General features: G+C 38.9%; 1 protein-coding gene across 4 annotated transcripts; it reads right to left on the bottom strand.

Annotated features, from left to right (window-relative positions):
- Positions 1-4,806: 4,806 nt before the first annotated feature.
- Positions 4,807-6,816, bottom strand: Tceal9 (transcription elongation factor A like 9). Of its 4 annotated transcripts, none has more exons than XM_008832299.3 (3): positions 6,662-6,816; positions 6,118-6,192; positions 4,807-5,643 (listed from the first exon to the last, which is right to left on the bottom strand). In XM_008832299.3, the coding sequence occupies exon 3, from the start codon at positions 5,592-5,594 to the stop codon at positions 5,277-5,279; it is 318 nt and encodes a 105-aa protein (XP_008830521.1). In that variant the 5' UTR covers positions 5,595-5,643; positions 6,118-6,192; positions 6,662-6,816; the 3' UTR covers positions 4,807-5,276. The 4 variants fall into 4 exon arrangements, with proteins under 4 accessions (XP_008830521.1, XP_008830529.1, XP_008830538.1 ...); XM_008832307.3 differs by having other exon boundaries at positions 4,807-5,640; XM_008832316.3 differs by lacking the exon at positions 6,118-6,192 and having other exon boundaries at positions 6,662-6,803.
- Between the last annotated feature and the right edge of the window lie 13,192 nt (positions 6,817-20,008).

The following is a 20,008-nucleotide window of genomic DNA, read 5'->3' as shown; positions in this document are numbered from 1 at the left end:
AAGCCCACAGTGTTAGGGCAAGCATGCTTAGAACAGAGATAGAAAAAAAATGAAAAAGTTGCACTTTTCTGAATAATTGAGACAAGTGGGCAGACATGAAGCTGCCTGGGCCTCAGGAGCTACTGCTGGGGGGCAGGACTTTTTAGTCTTTTAACAATGCACTGCAAACAGGTGCTACATGCAAATCTACCTCATTCCTTTAAATAGTCACTTTACCACATTATACTGACAATGGTAAAAAAAAGATGTGAATAAAAGATATCATATACATTTCTTCAGTGTTAAAGATACACAGATGTGTGTGGAAAGATATCCCATACCCGATTACGTTACCAACAAGTGGTAAAGCTGTTTTTGCCAAGTCTCTTACAAAATATCGATGCTATTTTGGGGTACTGTTAGGTGAGTGGTGTTCCCTCTAGCCTTCACCCTTCTTTGAACTTTTCTTGCCAAGAAAAAGAAAACAGGTTGTCTCACACCTTTAGCTTTTACAGAGGCATGGTATGGATTCTGAGGTATTTTCAAACACATTCTTTTTGGGGGAGTATTTTTGAAACAGGGTCTCTTTGTAGCCCCAGCTGGCCTGGAACTCTCTATGTAGACCAAGCTGGCCTCAAACTCACAGAGATCCGCCTGCCTGTGACTCCCAAGTGCTAGGATTAAAGATGTGTTCCACCACACCCAGCTCAAACACATTCTTATGTCAGTTTTCTAGTGAAAATTTGACACAAGTTTAGTCAAGCCTTTATTATCCTAAGGAATTCAATATCCTTATACTTCTACTTCTGTCATTTTGTCTTGACAAGTTAGCTGTGTGTACTGTATATTATATTGACAAATTGCCATGTGATTTTGAGCACACTGAGAATCTGGCTCTGAAATTGGTTGTCCCCAATTTCAAATCCTAGCATATTTGTCTCAAAATGTCTTCCGAGGCCCTTTGTCTGGGGAATGGGTGGGCCTGCCGAAGTCTGCGACAGGAAGCAGACTACAGAAAAACAGGCCAAGTTAAAAAACATTGCCCTTGAGAACAGCTAGAAAGTAAACCCTTTCCAACAATGGTTTTTATTACTTATCCTATGATACAAAAGTGCCTGCAGTGGGAATGAGAAGCTGGAAGTTCAGCCATTGGGCACTCACCCATGAAGAGAATGCTCAATCAGAAACTTCAGCTGACTGCTACAACTTCCCTATTCAGATTCTGCTGGATATTATAAGCCCCTGATTTAATGATGCCATCTCTATCTGCTGTTATTTGCTGTTTTATTTGAAAACCTCTCCTTAGGGGACACTGTTCTATTTGAGACTTTCAATGGAGAACTCTACCTGACTGCCTTAAACATGGCTTCCTCTATCAGTTTCTGCTGGGTGTTTTGAGCACCAGATTTGATGATGTTTTGCTATCTATCTATCATCTATCTATCTATCTATCTATCTATCTATCTATCTATCATCTATCTAATACTTGTTATTTATTTGGTTACTTCTGCTTGCTGTATATTTTATAAACTCGCTCATTCAAAACCAAAAAAAATGACTATTGTAAGTCATTCTCTGAATCATATAGTATATTGTCTTAGAGTAATTTTTTTTTGAGATGAGGTCTTGTGTAATCCAGTCTTTTCTTGAAATTGCTGTTTCATAGATTGACCTTAAACTAGTGATTGTCCTGCCTTTGCTTCCTGAGTGCTGGGATTATAGTCATGCACCCCTATATGCTGCTTTTAGTATAGTTTTAAAGCTCCTCAAAGACTTTTTCATAAAGCCTGACATTAACATTATGATTTATTGCACAGAAAAAAATTGTTATTAGGAGAGACTATCTGCCAAAGGCCCTAAGTGTCCTTGCATGATCTTAGACTATATGCTAAAAATGTTAGGTCCTGGCTACTCTTTAACCACATAGATAAATTTTAAATTGTGCTTACAGTAAGCAGCCTTGAAGGATGGGATAACAGTGTTCCTTGGACACAGAACAGGCTTTTTTTCTTCTTTGAAAACAGTAAATTTCCCAATCTCAGGCCTTCTTCCTTGTAATGCAAGGCAGTGCATGTTCAGGGATCCATGGGCCCTTTGTCACACCATGGGACTTGGAAATCAGAGAGACAGTACAAACTAACATAAAGTTCTAGCTACTGCTTTTCTATAATAAGATCTTAGTCTCTGACCTAACAGTTTAGTGTTTTCTGCCAGCAGGCTAACTTGTTAGCTTATAAGTGTAGTAAAAGCTCAGGTTCTGTACAGTTCCTGACAGGTGTTTTCAGACAGTATTCCTAAAGCAATTATGTTATGGAAATGTTTCCTACCAGTATAATTTTTGTCATGTCTGTGTACCACCCAGGCTATTAATTCTGTGTTCTACTTAATGGTTTTCTTCTAACTGACTCACATCATTTGAATAATTTTTGAAATTAAACTTTATAGCATAGCCTTCAATCTGAATTATCATTGTATGCTTTAAACCAGGAGTACATTAGTGCATGTCACATAAATACATGGACGTGACAATTTTAAATGTTTGCCTGTTGTCTAAAGTCACCTTTCCAGCCTGGAGAGATGGCTTGGCAGTTAAGAGCACTGGCTGTTCTTGCAGAAGACCTAGGTTCAAATCTCAGCACCCACATGGTGGCTAAAATCTTATGTAATTCCAGTTCAGGGGATCCAACAGCCTCTTCTGTCCTCTGAGGGCATTGCATGGCACAAGTGCACTTGCATACATGTACACAATACACTCATGCACAGAAAATAAAAATAAAGCCAAATAATAAGTAAAAATAAATAAAATCACCTTTCCCATCCACCAGGCTCTTCTAAAGCCATCATATCTGGGACAAAGCCAACTAATATTCCTCCTTAGTGAATTCTGAGATCTTCCCCTGCTCCTTATAAAAAGTACTATATAAGGTCTCCTGAGAAAAGATGGAAGTCTAATGTACTGACTTGCAATTATATGCAATTGCCCTCATCCAGGAAAGTCTGTCCAGGGCATCTCAGTCATCGGCCCTGGAGTACCAGGTACCTCCTGCAAGTTGGAGTAGAGAAACCAAAGACAGATCATCTCTGGAGAAGTGTATGTTTTGGGTGAGCCATTTCACATCCTGTCCTAGTGACCACCTTCTGGACTACAGGGAATTGGATTTATTCATTCTTGTAAAGCTGGCACTGTAGGCTTGTGGATTCTTACTCAAGTCAGAATTCCAGCCTCATCTCAGCCACTTGTCTGTCAGAATCTTGAAGAATGTACATGAGAGCTTCCAAAAAGAGCATCATAAGAGATGGCTCAGCAGTTAAGAGCACTGGTTGCTCTTGTAGAGGACCTGGGTTCAATTCCCAGCACCCATGTGGCAGCTAAGAACTGTCCATAAATCTAGTTCCAGGGGCTCTGACATCCTCTTCTGATCTCCATCAGCCTTGCACAACATGGGTGTGCTTACATGCATGCAGGCGATACACTCATACACATAAGATAAAAAACAAAAAAATAGCCTCATAAAAGAAACTATTCAAGTGGCATGTCTACCATAACACTTGCATTTCCAGAGGGGAGTGGGAGCATCCCTAAATATAACTTCAACTTCACTGTAAATTTTACATAATTCTAGGGGTACCTGTTGAACCTGTGAGAAGCACCTGTCACTAGCATGCAGGGGTGATCACTCACTAGAAGGAAGCAAGAGTCAGAAAGACAAAAATGCCTCTTCAGATCCCAGACAGGAATTCTGATTAAAGCATGTCTATTACTCAGACTTGTGTTCTGAACACTCTCAAATGGGTTCATCTTGTGCCTTTTTTAGTGTTTATTTCTTGTATTTCTATTCTATTCCACTGATTTATACATTTGTCTTTATCTAATACTATATTGTTTTGATTATTGTAGTTATGCCTTGAATTTGTCATCTTACTCCTTCAGTCCTCCAAATGCTGGGATGTGCTGCATGCTGTACATTTTCTTTTTTGAAATTAAAAAAATTGTATTGAATTTCATACAGAAAATCATCTTTATACCTCTTTCGCCTTTGGCACCCTCCCATAACTCCCCCACTGGAGTTCATACATTCTGTCATTTGTGCCAAGGTCTATCATGTAAAGTTAATGTCTTCAGATGTCAGTACAAGTTCATCCACTGGGTTCTAGTCAGCTTACCTGGAGTCCTTCCCTTTAAGAAGATCCATTCTGTGCCTTAAAAAAAAAAAGTTAAAAATCACTAAGCTGTTAAGTTATATCTCTAAGACACTGTGACCCAAGTGGCACTGCCTAAGTGTCTATCAAAATAGACATGGGCAAACTTTTCGTCACTTTTGATGTCAGTCTGCACATCTGGCCCACCAGGAGTACCAAAGGAGCATGCTGAGATTTAGTACTTGAGAATTCTAGCACCTTGTAGCAGTAGGAGCCTGAAATTTGCAAAATCTGATGGAGAGGCTGGAATACCTAGTATATAGGTTAGTATCTAGGGCAGTTTGATGGGAAACTAAATGGTGCAGAGGGATATGTAGCACTCACCTAATAGAGGCCTGATTTTGTTCTCAAGCACAGATTTTCTCCATCCTTCCAAATAGCTGAAACCAATCTATAGAGTTTGGATCTTGCAAGAGCAAATGGGAACAAAACCCCGTCAAACAGTTCTCACTCAGTACCTTATTTGACCTCTACAACATTCCTGTGAGGTGTTTCTTTTTGCAGATGAGAAAATACTGTAATCTTTTAACTCCATGATCTGGTTTATATTGAGGTTTATATTTGCTTCTAGCATTTTATCAATGCCCTGGTAATTTGAGAAATAAATTGATAAGTACTATTAATTGCTTATTTTTAGTTATAAAACTTTTATTATTTTTAGCAAGAATAATGTGTGGTCATTGTAGGAATGTGGCAAATACAAATAAGCAGAAGAAAAATCATTAATAATTTCACCACTGAGATTGTACTGTCATCTTTCACAAGTTTTTATGTGCATATATGTAATATACAAAGGTAATCTTGTCTTTCAAAAATATGATTTTCTCATGTTACTGTGTAGCCTTTTCTCATTTTGTATCCCATCAGAAGCTCTCTCTTTCTTTTTTACAAATCAGTAAAGCTCTCTCCTTAAAAGCCAGAGACATGTAGATTGGTTCTAAATATAAGCAATAAGATACAGTTAAGAGACACATCTAAAACCACTAACAGCAACAGATTAAAATGGAGAAGATTGGCAAAGGCATATCAGGAAAATGCTAATAAAAAGAAAAGTATATTGCCATGGTAATAACAGATAAAATAGAAATCAAAGCAAACTACATTAAATAGGGGTAAGGATGGTTTCGATTAACCTTCCAACGCATCACAATAAGTTTGTTTCTCACTCTCCTTATCTCGTCTACCTCATCCACGTCCCTAAACATATCTTCACTGCTTAAATGCCTGTTGTGTATATCCTCTTTAAACTCCTGAAGAGATTGAATCAGCCTTTCCCTAAAAGTTTCTTCTGATTTTTCCTCCTCTTCTGGCTCTTCCTCCTCCTCCTCTGGCTTTTCCTCAGGCTTTGGCTCTTCCTCAGGCTTTGATTCATCCTCATTTTCTGGTTTTCCTTCCATTTTTTGGCAGGGTTTCATCTTGAATCTGCTTCTCTTCCTGCCTATTTCTGTTTGGATGCAATTGCTTCTAGGAACCAAGAAAGAGAAAAAAAAATGAAAAATTGGTAAGTGTGAAGGTGATGTGTATGTAAAGAGCTCTCACCACAGTTTGTCTTTTTTTCCTTTTCTTCTTTTTCCTTCTTTTTTTTTTTTTTTTTTGGAATAACTGTCGTCATCAAATACCTTCCACCTGAGAAGCCCAGTCAGCAATCAAGGCTTCCAAGACCCCGCCTCACTTACCTCCATTTTCCACCCCCTCCCCTCTCTGTTCCCTCCCTCCAGCATTTTCCAAGGCCCTCCTTCCCTCCTCCCGCCCTGGCCTTCCAGAACCTTTCTCTCTCCCAGGCCTAACTCGGGGCCTTCCAAATACACAGTGGGTTGCTGGGGAGGGAAAAAAGAAGGGGGAAGGGAAAAGGGAGTGTGGCCTACAGGGTCTGCCGCCCCAGCACATCCACCCATCCCCCACACCTCCTGGGAGTCTTATAAAGTTCCTCTCAATTACCTGGTACTGATCTGGTCAGTTTCTTTCTCTTATTTTTTTTAGCCTTGAGCAGTGAAGAACAAACCTGCAGACAAACTGGAGAAGGGAGGGGATGTTGGGGGTGGGGCGAGCCAGCTCTTGGTGCTCCAGGGACCGGCACCAGAGACCAAGAACGTAGCTTTTCTTACTTGAGGTGTCGCTTACAGAAAGTGTCCCACCCTTTATTCCCACAGGACTCTTCCTTTCCACGGTACAAGTTTGTCTTTTTCTATAATAGCGGTGAGAAAAGCATATGATTTCCAATTATCTTTAGGACCGAGGCGAGGTTGGTACCCGGATGGGTGGGTGCAAGAAAAAGAGATCTGAAATCTCAGAGTATGATTATTTTTAAGCTATGGTACGTCCCCTTGTCTTTCTTTTGAGACCCCTAGTTCCTTTCACAAGTATCCCTTTCTGCAGGGCTGGAGGTTGGGGGTAGAGGGACAGACTTAACTGAGACTCCCAAGTCTCTACGCTAGACCACCCTACATTAGAAAATCCCGGGCAATACTCCTCTGACACCCACCTGCAAAATTCAAGCAAGCTGTCTCGTCCTTCCGCTGGTTTTTCAAACGGCCGCCTGCAAGGCTGAAGGAAGCTGGTACCCAGATGGAAACAAGGACCAGACTAGCAAGATTTCTGCACACGTCGACTCTTGGTCACATGAGATCTACGTCACCAGTGAGCTCGGGTCCCCAATCTCCACTCCCACAAAAAGCGCGGCAGATGTGGGCCCGCCCTCTCCCTCTTCTCCCTCACCCACCCCCTCCCAAATACACGCTTGGCCCTACCAATCTTTTCTGTTGCTGCCTTTTCCGGAAGGAAAAAAATTGTTTGTTTTTGTTTTTTTGCAGTTCTCTCACTAATAAAAAGGAACATCTTTTTATCTGGAGACATTGAACTTTTCTGCTTTTAAGAATCGATCCTTCCTGTCTTCAACTCCAGGGATCACTAACTCCTCCATCCATTTGTCCTCCCTTTCAGCTTCCATCTGAAATCTAGTCCTTCTCTGTCGTGGAGCCAGGTGGGTAGGGCAGGAATGGTAAAAGTAAAAATGATGTAAGGGGAGATTTTTGAGGACAATTTAAAGACTATACTGGTATAGCCTTTCCAAAAGTAACATCAGAAATGACAAAGCCGACTTACTTCAGTTACATGAATTCATGTATGCACATAAAAGATAAGGGCCTGGTATACAGTAAATGCATTAAAAGCAGGGCTGGAGAGATGGCTTAGAGGTTAACTGTACTTGCTGCTCTTGCAGAGCACCTGAGTTCAGTTCTGAGCCTCCCTGTCAGGCAGCTCACAACTGCCTCTCAGGCCAGCTCCAACAATCTTCCGGCCTCTCAGTGGCACAGACGTACACATGGCATATATTCACACAGACACATACAAAGAGACACATAAATAGAATTTAAATTAATCTTTAAAAAATTAAAAAGCATATGTTGTTATTATTATATTGCAATTTTGTTTGGGGAAAATGATTTAAAATGAAGAAAAATGTTTGAGGCCAGAGACCTTGTGGTAATATTTCCAAGAAGCTGTGCTTCCTGAAGAGCCATCACTTGACCAGCTGTCTGGTCCATATCGTTAGCAAGTGGTCTCATCATCATAAAGAAGGTAATGATGTACAAATCATGAATTGATTGTTGGGATATCTCAACACTGAAAGTGTAAATGTCTTTACTCCTATAAGCCACTTGGATCATAGAAAACCTTTAACATTCACTCTGTCCCAATTTATTTCACTTGCTCCTATATTAAGTTATGGTATCTTCTGGAAAACAAGTGCATTTGAGACCTGGATAACTCAAATGTCAATAGCTTGAGTCTCTTGGACAGAACACTGGAGTGAAAATGGAACTGTGGTTTGGATAAGGTTTAATTCTGTCCCCCTTTTAACCAAAGGGACTCATAACTTCACTCTAGCTTCTCTCTCTTTTAATTGACTGTAAAGTCAAGTCACTAATATTATGATGACAATGATTACTGGGGCTTTCAAGGAGTTGAAAGGCACTTTAGCTGAAAACATTGGGTCCTCAGGGGAATACAGAAATCCAATGGGTATCTAAAAGATGTCGGAAAAGCTTGGCATTTCTGCCTCCATCTTGTAGCTTTCCCTTTGGTTACCTTGACCTTTGAGTCTGATTTCTGCTCAATTTCACCTGTAGACATGGGAGTTATTTAAGAAATGATTTGCCCTGAACTGTACTGCACTACAAGACTAATTCAGCCTAAATTTACAGTCTTTCTCCTCCTCTTCAAAGCTACAGACACTAAAGTAAGAGCAACTAAGATAATGCTCTGTTGCAGGCCATTAGAGTGATGGGATCTAGACATTTCCAGTCATCAGTCCTTTGCTATCCATCACCTCTCCTCCTTTTCTGCTCTAAAATGTCCCTATATATATCTGTATCCCCTAAGATAGTCTTTGTTGGAAATAGCCTCTCATTCTACTTGGTTTGTTAGCATTCTAAGTGAAAACTTTTCCCTGCTCCAAAAATTTATCCTTGAATCACTGTCCTTTTCAAGTGGTAAGTAATACACTTTGGTAACACCTTCAGGTTTCTGTGTTGGAAGCCTGGCCCCTAATGTGGCAATACAATAGATGATGAGGTATAGCCCAGTAGGAGGTCATTAGGTCATTTAGGGCATTGACCTAGATAGGAACTAATGTAGTTTTCATTGAATCCTGCTCAGCTCTCACAAGACAGTTGCTATAATGAGTTTGAACCCTTGGATTACTCTTCGGCTTTCTCTCTTGCTATATGATCTTTCTCACACATATTTTTTTGGTCTTTTTGAGACAGGGTCTCCCTATAGCCCCAGCTGGGCCTGGCACTCAATATGTAGACCAGGCTGGCCTCAAACTCACGAAGATCCGCCTGCCTCTGCCTCCCGAGTGCTGGGATCAAAGGCGTGTGCCACCACGCCCGGCCCTCTCACACATATTTTTACCATGATGCCATCCATCTACAATGCTGTGATATAGCCAGAAAGCTCTTACCATGGTAATATCAAGTGTAATGACATTGCCCCTCTAAAACTAAGACTAAGTAAATCTCTTTCCTTTTAAAATGGTCGGTCTCGGGTATTTCATTATAGTAACAGAAAATAGACTCATTCAGAACCAATGCCAAACTTAGAGCTGATTGAATGACCCTCAGTAAGTTCTACCCCCCCTATATTGGCCTTGCCCCCGAATTAGTTACTTTTCTTGTGACAAAATACATGACCAAAGCAAATTACAGAAGGGTTTATTTTGACCCATGGCTTTAGGGTCCAGTCTTTCATAGTTGGGAAGGCACGGATGAAAGAGCATGAGACAACTAGTCAAATTACATTTGTGGTCACAAATGAAAAAGAGATGAATTCTGGTGCTTTATTCAGTTTTCTTCATTTTATTTTCAGCATGTGATCGCAGGCCATCGAGTGCTGCCACCCACATTCAGGGTAGGTCTTCCTCCTCAGTAAATCTCTCTGGAAACACTCAGACACACCAAGAAATAATTTCCTAGGTGATTCCAAATCTTTGCTAGCTTGGTGATCAAGATTAGCTATCCAGATCTGTCTTCCTAAAAGTAAGCCACATCTATATACCTTGCAGGTTCACTCCTCGGCTAAGAGCTAGAGATAAAATAAATGGTATAGCTGGAAAGGAAGTCCCTTCTTCACATCAGACCATTTAGAGAAAGGCCAAAAGAAAGGAGGCTGTCAGGACTTAAGTCAAAAGAGTTTAACTTGGATTTCAGAAGATGGGGAGGACTTAGATGGAAAGAGAGAAGTTGGGGAAATTGTCTGATTGAACCCAGGTTTTCTTCCCTTAGTATTTGTTATCCTACTCTACTTAATGGATCCTTGCTGAGTAGAAGTTTATTTTCTCTGTCATAGTGGTATTTAGGTCTGTTGATAGCAGATATGCTGAAGGTAGTTTTAATCCAAGTATATTATATGGTCTGTGCTACACCAAGGGCATTCTATTTTATTCCCAGATAAAATAAAAAAAAAGACTCTTTCTTTTAAAACAAGTACTTAGACAATTAATTATAAAATACATGTCCTCTTTGAATATATTAATTCACTCATAGGTCTTCATTTTTGGAAAAGAGGTTATGGTAACTACATGACTTACTATAATAAAGTTTGTAGACCTGACTTGCCAGCATTGATCTTTTGGCCTGTCCACACATAAACAGTTAATCGACAAGTGAAAATCAGCCATGAAGGAGCAGATTTTCCACTGTAGAGCAGACTTAACCACAAGCACATATATACATATGTATATACAAATGGGCATTCTCATAAACTGTAGGTGTTCCTGGATGGTTATGTTAGATGGTGAAGGAAAACTTCATAATTGTGAAAGGAATATATGTATCCTCTTAAAAGGTATATGTTGAAGCCTAATACCCACATGGTGGTTTCTAATGGTGAGGCCATGGGAAGGAAATAAGGCAATATGGTGGAACCTCAATGAATGGGATTACTGCTCTTAGGAGACAAAAATGATGTAGGTAGTAGAGTACGAGGAAGAAGAGAAGGAAGAGGAAAGAGAGAAAAGATGTGAGAGAGCTTGTTTCCTTGCTTTCTTATGCTTGCTGTGCCCTGTGCTTGCTTTCTGTCTGTTCTGTGATGATACAGTAAATGAACATCTACAAACCAGGAAGCAAACTCTTACAAAATACTAGGTCTTCTGGTATGTTGACCTTGGACTTTTCAAGTCTCTAAAATTATGAGAGATGTATGTTTAAGGCACAAGGCTATGGTAATTTCTCACAGAAGTCCAAACTGATTAAGATGAGACATATTGAGAATAGAAGGCTAATTTTTTCATCTATACAAGTAGAAAAGAAGAAAAATTCCGATTATATTCAGACTCTCCAAAGCCCATATGTTAAAGGCCTGGTGTTCATCTTGTACCGTTCAGAGGTGTTGGGAATTTTAAAAGGTAAGGCCTAGTGGGATGTTTTAGGTTACTGGGGGTGTATCCCAAAGGGAATTATGGGTACAGAATCTCTCTCTCTCTCTCTCTCTCTCTCTCTCTCTCTCTCTCTCCCTCCCTCTCTCCCTCCCTCTCTCTCGGCTGCCATGTGATGAGTAGCCACTTGTACTACATCCTCCTCTCATGGTGCATTACACCATAATAGGACCTTAAATAATGTACCAAACAATCAAACAATCACGGACTGAAACCTCCAACATTGTGAGCCAAAACCAGTCTTCCTGTTTGTAAGTTGTTGATCTTAAGTATTTTTGTCACAATAACAAAAAGTTGACCAATGAAGAAACTCAGAGCTGACAAACATGGAAAAAAATTCGCAGATACTGCAAGAATGTAAAACAGTACATTTTTAAAAGGTATTTTGGTGATAGGGCTTTAAAATAAGTATACTCATGTAGGGATTTGTCCTACAGAAATAATACCATTGTAGCAGCTGTAATGAATTTTTTAAGACAGGGTCTCCCTGTAGCTCCAACTGGCCTGAATGAATCTCATTATGTAGACCAGATGGGCCTCCAGCTCACAGAGGTCTGCCTGCCTCCGCCTCCTGGGTGCTGAGATTAAAAGCATGCCCCACCACATCTGGCATGTAATAAGTTTTGAAAGCAGCAAAAATCTTAATTTCTGTTCAAAGTGTTTTGGTTTAAGAACGATGTGATGACTCATACAAGACAATGCTATGTATCAAGAGTGAAAAACAATGCTGTGGAGTACACTAATTCACATGATTGGAAATGCTCATGGGGCTAGAGAGTGCTTGCTGCTCCTTCGGGGGACTGAATTTTGTTCTCAGCACCCACATCCAGTGGCTTAAAACGGCCTATATCTCTAGCTCCAGGGGATCTAACACCCTCTTCTGGCCTCCATGGGCACACACACACACACACACACACACACACAGCATACACTTACACGGACATATATACACACATATAAAAGTTAAAGATAAATCTTTTTAAAATGTTCAAAAAAAAGCTGGCTTTTACCTGTAATCCCAGTACTTAGAAACTTGAAGAAGGAGAGTTGCAGTAAGTTTGAGGCCGCTCTGGGCTACAGAGTGAGCTATAAACAAATGTTTATATTTGTCTAATATAAACAAACAGAAAAAAAACAAAATATTCAAAAGCCAAGAATGGTGACTCATGCCTATAATCCTCAGCATTCAGAAGACTGAGTCAGGATTGCTGTTGAGTTTGGGGCCAGTCTGGGGTACATAGTGAGCTCCATGCCAGTCTAGGTATAGGTGAGACCTGAAAATAATATTCAACATGTGTTTGTTATGCAGAAAAAATAAATTAAAATTCAGTACATGTGATATTACATTTTTACAACAATATATGTATATATTATTTATTAATTTTTGTGTTTTTCAAAAATTAATATGAAAAATCAAAATATGATTAATATTCATTACACTATGATAAATGAAATATTCATTTCTGTAAAAGTCTAGGTTTTGCTATGATGTGGATAAAATTATTGATCTGAGCCTATTTGGTTAGCTAGCTGCATAGGCCATATTCAATCAAGGACTCAGCTATATTAACCATATAGAATGGTTAATCTTCTTTGCCAACTGGATTGGATTTAGAATCACTTAGGGGACAACCTCTGATCATGTCTATGAGGCATTTATAGAAAGGTTTAACTGAAGAGGGAAGACACCCTAAACCCTTGAATGTGACCTGGGCATATATATCAATGCATAGAAAATATACATTTAATTATAAGAAGTAGTTACAGTTGATAGTTGCTAAGTTTGTGGATGATACACACACATTATATATATATAATACATATTATATATTTGTTTATTCTTGCACATTTTCTCAGTGAGTACATGTGACTTTTCCAATAAAGACTACAAACAATGTGGTCTAATTATATGACACGTATTTTACATATACAATTGTCTATGATTTTCAGTTTGAAGTCCTTATTATCAGTTTGAGACTTGAATCCTTGCAATGTCTAAATCCCTCACATTTACCTACATTGTCTTATTGAAGAGTTACATACATGACTGGTGTAAATTATGGCTAGTAGGAATTTGCACCTAGGTTATTCATTCTATTATCTGACTCACTAATCAATTTTTATATATTTTTTATTTTATTATTTTTATTTTACACTCATACATACATATGTGTATGAGTGTATTGCCTGCATGTATGTGAGTGCACCCACGTCCTGCAATCCCGTGGAGGTCAGAAGAGAGCTTCGGATTCCCCTGGAACTGGAGTTAAGGACGGTTCATAGCTGCCATGTGGGTGCTGGGAATCGAACCCGGGTCCTCTGCAAGAGCAGTCAGTGCTCTTAATCGCTGAGCCACCTCTCCAGCCCCCTTACTAATCAATTTTGAGATGATGGAGCCATATACAAGGTTATTAAAAATGAGAAGGGTAGGTATAATGATGAATAAGATTGTTTGGGATGTTCTGTATGAAATACACACAAAGAAATCAACTAATTTTTTTTTAATGAGAAGAAAATGTTTCCTAAATTTGGCCTGATAGAAACAATTTGTTCTGAGAATATAGTTTTGTTTAGCAAAGTAATATTAATTCCAATAATATAATGTTTTAAAAGTATTATGAAACAACTTTTTGTTACCATTTCAGTTATTTCATAATACATATATATAGAAAAAAGAAAAGATTACGTTTCTGAATTTGCTTGATTTATTTCATTTATCTTTAACGCTTTGATCTTTTTCCAGTGAAAAGTTCTAATTTTGAAAATAAAAACCATAAATACTATTTTAAAATAGATTATTAAAAATGATGATTAAATCATAATAGCTATACTTTCATTTAATTAATTTATTATTTTTATTTGTATGTGTGCTTGTGTGCATATGTGTATAATATGTGTGCAAGTGTTGCTGTGCATGTGCTACAGTGCATGACAACATTTGGGGTTTGCTCTGGTTCTTTCCTTCCACTATGGATTCCAGAGATCAAACTCAGGTTTTCAGACTTACACTCAAGCCATAAATGCTTTTCTTCCTGAGCCATCTCGCTGGACCCTCTAGTTATATTTTAAAATACATATAGAATAAAAATGCCTCAAGCATCTACACTCACTTTCATTTATTTAATGTCACTCAAACATGTTTCATCTGTTTAGTTGCCATGCATACTAATTCGTTTCTTACTAGGTATTATCAATCCATATGCCTATGTTCCTGCAACTATTCTTCTCAATTACCATTGGGCATGCTATTGCAGTGGAATTTCATCTTTCACTCATGCTGGATTCTTAAGTGAGCACACAAGGTAAAAACCCACTTAAATTTATTTACTTCAATTTTTTACAATATATATTTTATTGAATTTTTGTGCATTTAGTACAAGAAATCTTAATCATATTTAGACCCTTTCCCCTATCTGCATTCACCCATATTCCCCAGATGTCCCTTAGTGTTTAACATAAGTTGTATGTTAATCAAGAAAAGTTCAAATAAAATTATTTAAAGTAAAAATTGTTTTAAATGTTTAGACTTAAGGCCTAATTATAAGAATTGATTTTTCCATTTTTCATTTTCCAAAATTTCCAGTTTATTCAAATTACATATATAATGAAATACATAGTTTAATATAAGTCACATTTCATCCACCCTTCATTATATAAAATATAAATTTGTATGTAAATAATACATATAATAGACATAAAACATAAAGATACACATGCGTGTGTGTGTGTGTGTGTGTGTGTGTGTGTGTATTCTCCAAAGTCTACACTCTAGAGGCTGAGGCAGGAAGATTGCCTCAAGTGAGAGGATAGCCTAGTCTACATAATAAGCTCAAAGCTAATCAGGGCTACATAGCAAGAGTTTGTCTTAAGAAAATGGGAAAAAAAATGCCCAGATCTAAGGTGTAGGAGAAAAGAAATGATGTCACTTCCCACTTTCCTCCTGGTAAAGTGAATATGATTTTAATATACTCATAAAAACCCTATCATCCATGTTATATGAGCTCATTCACACAAATGGTCAGTACATGTGTAGTGCTTAAATTATCCTGCATATCTTTTGATAATGCACATAAAAAATAAGACTTTTAAGACTCTTAGGCCTAAAAATTTCATTTTAGAAAGTTTTATGCATGCATAGTTCTTTTTACATTTTATGTGCATTTTCTAGCTAGTAAAACATAAATATTTCTATGCTACTAAATACTGAATTTGTGTTTCATTACGTTAAAATAGTAACAATTTAGGCAACTCTCCTTTTTTTAATATTTAGGTTGCCTGTAGAAATTTGCTATCCTAATCCAGCCCTTCACCAAAATCTTTGCATATAGCTGTGATTATTTCCTAAGAAAAAAATTTCTAAGACCATATTCCAGATCCCACACACTGGTGTCTGCAGCTTCCAGGAGAAAGAACCACTAGAGAGGATAGGCTTTGGAGGAGGGGCTTCTAGAGGACACCTACATGAGTCTTTCCTGGGAGGAAAAATGAAGATTTAAAACTCTTGATGGGACTCGGAGGACAGCTCAGTTAGTAAAGTGATTGCCATGAAATCAAGAAGACCCGAGTTTGAGCCCCAGAACCTATGTAAAAATTGAGTTAGTGGCATGTGCTTATAAATGCCAGCTCTGCGAAAGTGAAGAAAAGCAAGTTCAATCAACAAGTTCCAAGCCAATAAGGAACCCTGCTACCAAAAACAAGGTGGGTAGCTCCTGAATATCTGCTTACCTCTGGGAGAGAGAGAGAGAGAGAGAGAGAGAGAGAGAGAGAGAGAGAGGCTTTTAAGTATTGAAAGTGTCATTCCTCCATATTATGTCCAACAAGAATCCAGTCTTTTCACTTGCCTTGAAGTAATGGGGTACAGGGTAGAATAAGCAGGATTAATTGAAAGGAAGGGAGCATATTTCTTTGAAAAAATGGATAGCAAAGTTTAGAAACATGAACAAATTACAAGGGTCCTCCTAGGATTTTAGATGGGAGAAAATACCCAATAGTCCCATAATAAATATTGATTTGACAATTAAGGTAAAAATCCAGGACACTGAATTTGGTGCATAGCCCTTATCATCAGCACAGTGACAGGTTTTGCTTTGTTTCTTGAAAAGTGAAGTTTTGCTGAGATTAATACTTTCCAACTTTGATTTCTGTTTCTTTCCCTTATGTGGATGTAGATTTATTGATGCAATTGTTTCAATACTTTAATGTTGCCAGATTTTTCTTCAATATAATATTTTAGGTAAATATTTATCTTTTTTTAGATTTATTTTTATCTTTGTGTATGTGCATCTGTGTCTGAATATATGGTGTGTGTGTGTGTGTGTGTGTGTGTGTGTGTGCAAGCAAACTGAAGAATCCAGAGGAGGGTGTTAGGTTCCCAGCAGTTAGGGTTCCTAACAATTGTGAGCTACCTGACTTGGGTAATGAGAACTGAACTTAGGTCCTATGTAAGAGCAGCAAACACGCTTAATCAGTGAGCCATCTATCTCTCCAGCCCAATAAACGTTTCTTTGTCAACAGATACATTTCTCTCAACTGAAAAGAAAGATGACTATGTATTTTGAAGTTAAAAAAGGTTTAAAAAGTCAGTGTGAAAATTGTTGCTTCATTTTAGACCATGTAAATTTTTATATATACATATATTAATGAAGTTCTACAGTATGTATTCTAATGTACAGTGACACAGAGTATAAAGCTTCCTGTTCTAAGAGGAAGGAACAAAGTCAGAATAAAGTAAGACCAAACCCAGCAGGGTAAACACAAAATTCTGCAGCTACATATCCATTATTTAAATATTATTATTATTAATATTATTATTTTATCATTTAAGGGTCAAGGATGGTCACCTCTAGCGGTTGTGTTGGGTTCATTTTCTGGGCCAATTAAATAATTCAAGGGCAGGAAAAATCTCAGACACAGCAGAGTGCAGAAGGCAAAGAGATTTTATTAAAACATGAAGAATCAAATCCACACAAAGAAAAAGACTTCCCACAAGTTGGGAGGCGATTCAGAAACCAAAATCCAAGTCCCCTTGGGAGGGTCTGAGTTTTTAAGGATTTTAGTGGGTCCCTGTGGGAGACATGCTTGAGCCTAGGGTGATGTTGCAACTGTCAAGGTCACATGGTTTCCAGGAATCCAGGCTCTGTAATCTGAAACCCAGTATGCTAATGAGGCATCCTAACCCCTATTCTGTGATAGGACGTTAAGTCTGTTATGCTAATAGGATGATGCTAATAAGGTATCCTACTTGCTGTACTGTGATAGGATGCTAAACCTGTTATGCTAATGAGGTATCCTACTTGCTGTGCTGTGATTGGGCCACTATCCCTATATAAGCTTGTGCCTTCTTGCAATAAAGCAGACCTGTGTCACTGAACCTGGTTTCCTGTGTCTGAATACAGCTCTGCTAACACAGTCTCCTCACCAGCCCTGGGGTCTGGACCTGGCAGAAGCAGCGACAACAGGAGGCAGCACAGGGCAAGCAAAAGAGCTGCCTTAGCATCAGGCGAGCAGAAGTGTGACCTCAGCCCAGGGGGAGTGGAGGAGCAGCCTTGACACCCGTGAGAACGAAGGAACGGCACCCATGAGAATGAAAGAGTGGCCAGTGCTAGCGGTGACCGCAGGTCCCCTTCCCCTAATTTTGTTTTGGCTTTTGTTTTGTTTTACTGTGTTTGTTTGTTTGTTTTCTTTGGTCTTTTTGAGACAGGGTCTCTCTGTATCCCCAGCTGGCCTGGAACTACTATTAGACCAGGCTGGCCTCAGTCTTACAGAGATCCAGCTGCCTCTGCCTCCTGAGTGCTGGCACTAAAGGTGTGCACCACTACCACGGCTCCTCCCTTAAGTTTGGATTGACTAACTTAAACAAAGACGAAAATACATCATTATAAGTTTGTCACCTCAAATGAAGAGGTGTCCAGGTCCAGCCTTGGTGTTATCTGAACTGGTCTGGTCTGATCTGCAAGAAAGTGTGGCCTTGCTGGCTACAGGAGGAATTGCCAGGCCTTTGTCCTGGACCAAGAAGATGGAAGTATGCCATCTTTATTACTAATCTGTGTCCCTTTCAGTCCAAAAATATGGCTGCCTCCTAGTCCTTCAACTTGAGATTCTTGTTGACATCTGGGACCAAATGGCTGCAATAGCCAGCCAGCTCTTTAGCCTTTAGAACATTTGGTCTTAGGTTGCACATGGTTCCCGCAGCTTTCTTCCACATACATTCCACATTTCCAGCACAATGAGTGTCCTAGGGTCTCCATGTCAACCTAGGCTTCACTCGCACAGCTTCACAGACAGACCTCTCAGGAGTGCCATGCAGGGAATCCAACCCTGCTCTGTGTTGCCTAGTTTCAACAGATTTCTCAAATCTTGGTGCAATCCTCCATAATCCTGTAACTCTTGTGTTTTTCATGCATGCAAAATCAACACTATTGCATGATAATGTTCTGCTACTAGCTTAAGATGCAAATTGGCCCCCATGGGCAACAGGCATAGTGGCCACTGTGTGCCACTGAAAATGAATCTGGGAAAATGTTCTGTAGGCAGCATCGCTCAAGCAGAATGACCCTGGAGACTCTCTTTGTTCAAGCACTCTCTTTTCAAATAAAAGCTTTCAGAGTAGTTTGCTTTGTTATAACCTAGAGCACTGTATGAGTGGAATCTTGCCTTCAAGCTTCTATTTCTATTGTCTTATTGTAAAGCTTGAGGTTTCTCCTTAATAATCCTGATCCCTTTGATAATTACTGACATTTGCCTTAACCTTCCCTATCTTTAACTTTAACCAGATTGAAGCTCCTTTAATTTCTAAACTGTATTTTTCTGTCCACAACTTTAGGTTCATATTCCTTTCCTCAGCCAACTGCACATTTCTATATCTTCCTACTCTACTTCCTGTTTCCTCTACTGAAAAGCTGAGTAAATGCAGAGAGAAATAGTTATTTCATAGTCTGAATGTTTGACTGCCTTGAAATTTCTCCACTAAACAAATTAATCCATTATTTTAAAATTCAACCTTAGTCAGGCTCTTGGGACATGGGCAGAGTGCAGTCAGATTCTTTGCCAAAACACAGCAAGAATAAACACTTGTCTGGTTTGCAACAGAGTTCTTATTCTCCACTGAAAATTTGTGAGCCCTGCCTTTACACCTTTCTACTGACTTTCTACTCCTGCAGACTCACAGCTGATTTGCTCATTAACTTTTGCTTACACAATGCTAGGACTTCTTTAGCTCCAAGCTCTTGCACATTCTTTCCTCAAACCAGCTCCCAAAACCTACAAAACACATGGTCAAACAGTCATAGCAAAAACCTCATTTCTCAGTACCAAGTTTCTGTATTAGTTCATTTTCTTGGCACAGGGACAAATAAAAAATCAGTTTAAGGGAAGAAGGGCTTATTTGGACCTACAGTACAGATCATGGTGCAGTAGGTCTGGGGGGTTAACAACTTATCTATATCACCTGACAGGAGCAGGAAAAGCAAAATGCCAGCACTCAGCTGGATTTCTCTTTTATCTTTCTCTTCAGTCCAGAATCCCAGCATATGGAATGGTGCTGCCTATGTCCAGGGCAAGCCTTCCCCCTTCAAGTAAAAATACCATAATATACACATCAAAAGGTGGGCTTCACTCATGATCTAGGAGTCTATTAATCCAGCCAAGTTCAAAATCAGATAGTAGATAGTGGGAACTGGATAATGAAAACAAAGGCAAAATCCCTGATATTGAGTACTTAAGAGTACTCGATGAGTTCAACTTATGAAAAAGATGAATGTGTGAGAAAAATTAAAAAACAGACTCTAAGACAGGGAATTAGGCTACCTCTCACCATTGAGAAATATATATATATATATATATATATATATATATATATATATGGTGTGTGTGTGTGTGTGTGTGTGTGTGTTT

Source organism: Nannospalax galili, unplaced genomic scaffold (assembly GCF_000622305.1).
Source record: "Nannospalax galili isolate Female #2095 unplaced genomic scaffold, S.galili_v1.0 scaffold671, whole genome shotgun sequence".
Classification (NCBI taxonomy): domain Eukaryota; kingdom Metazoa; phylum Chordata; class Mammalia; order Rodentia; family Spalacidae; genus Nannospalax; species Nannospalax galili.
This window is presented reverse-complemented; position numbering and strand designations above follow the sequence as displayed.

Coding starts and splice junctions, on each gene's coding strand:
- Tceal9 (XM_008832299.3), bottom strand. CDS start 5,594: ATGAAACCCTGCCAAAAAATGGAAGGAAAACCAGAAAATGAGGATGAA.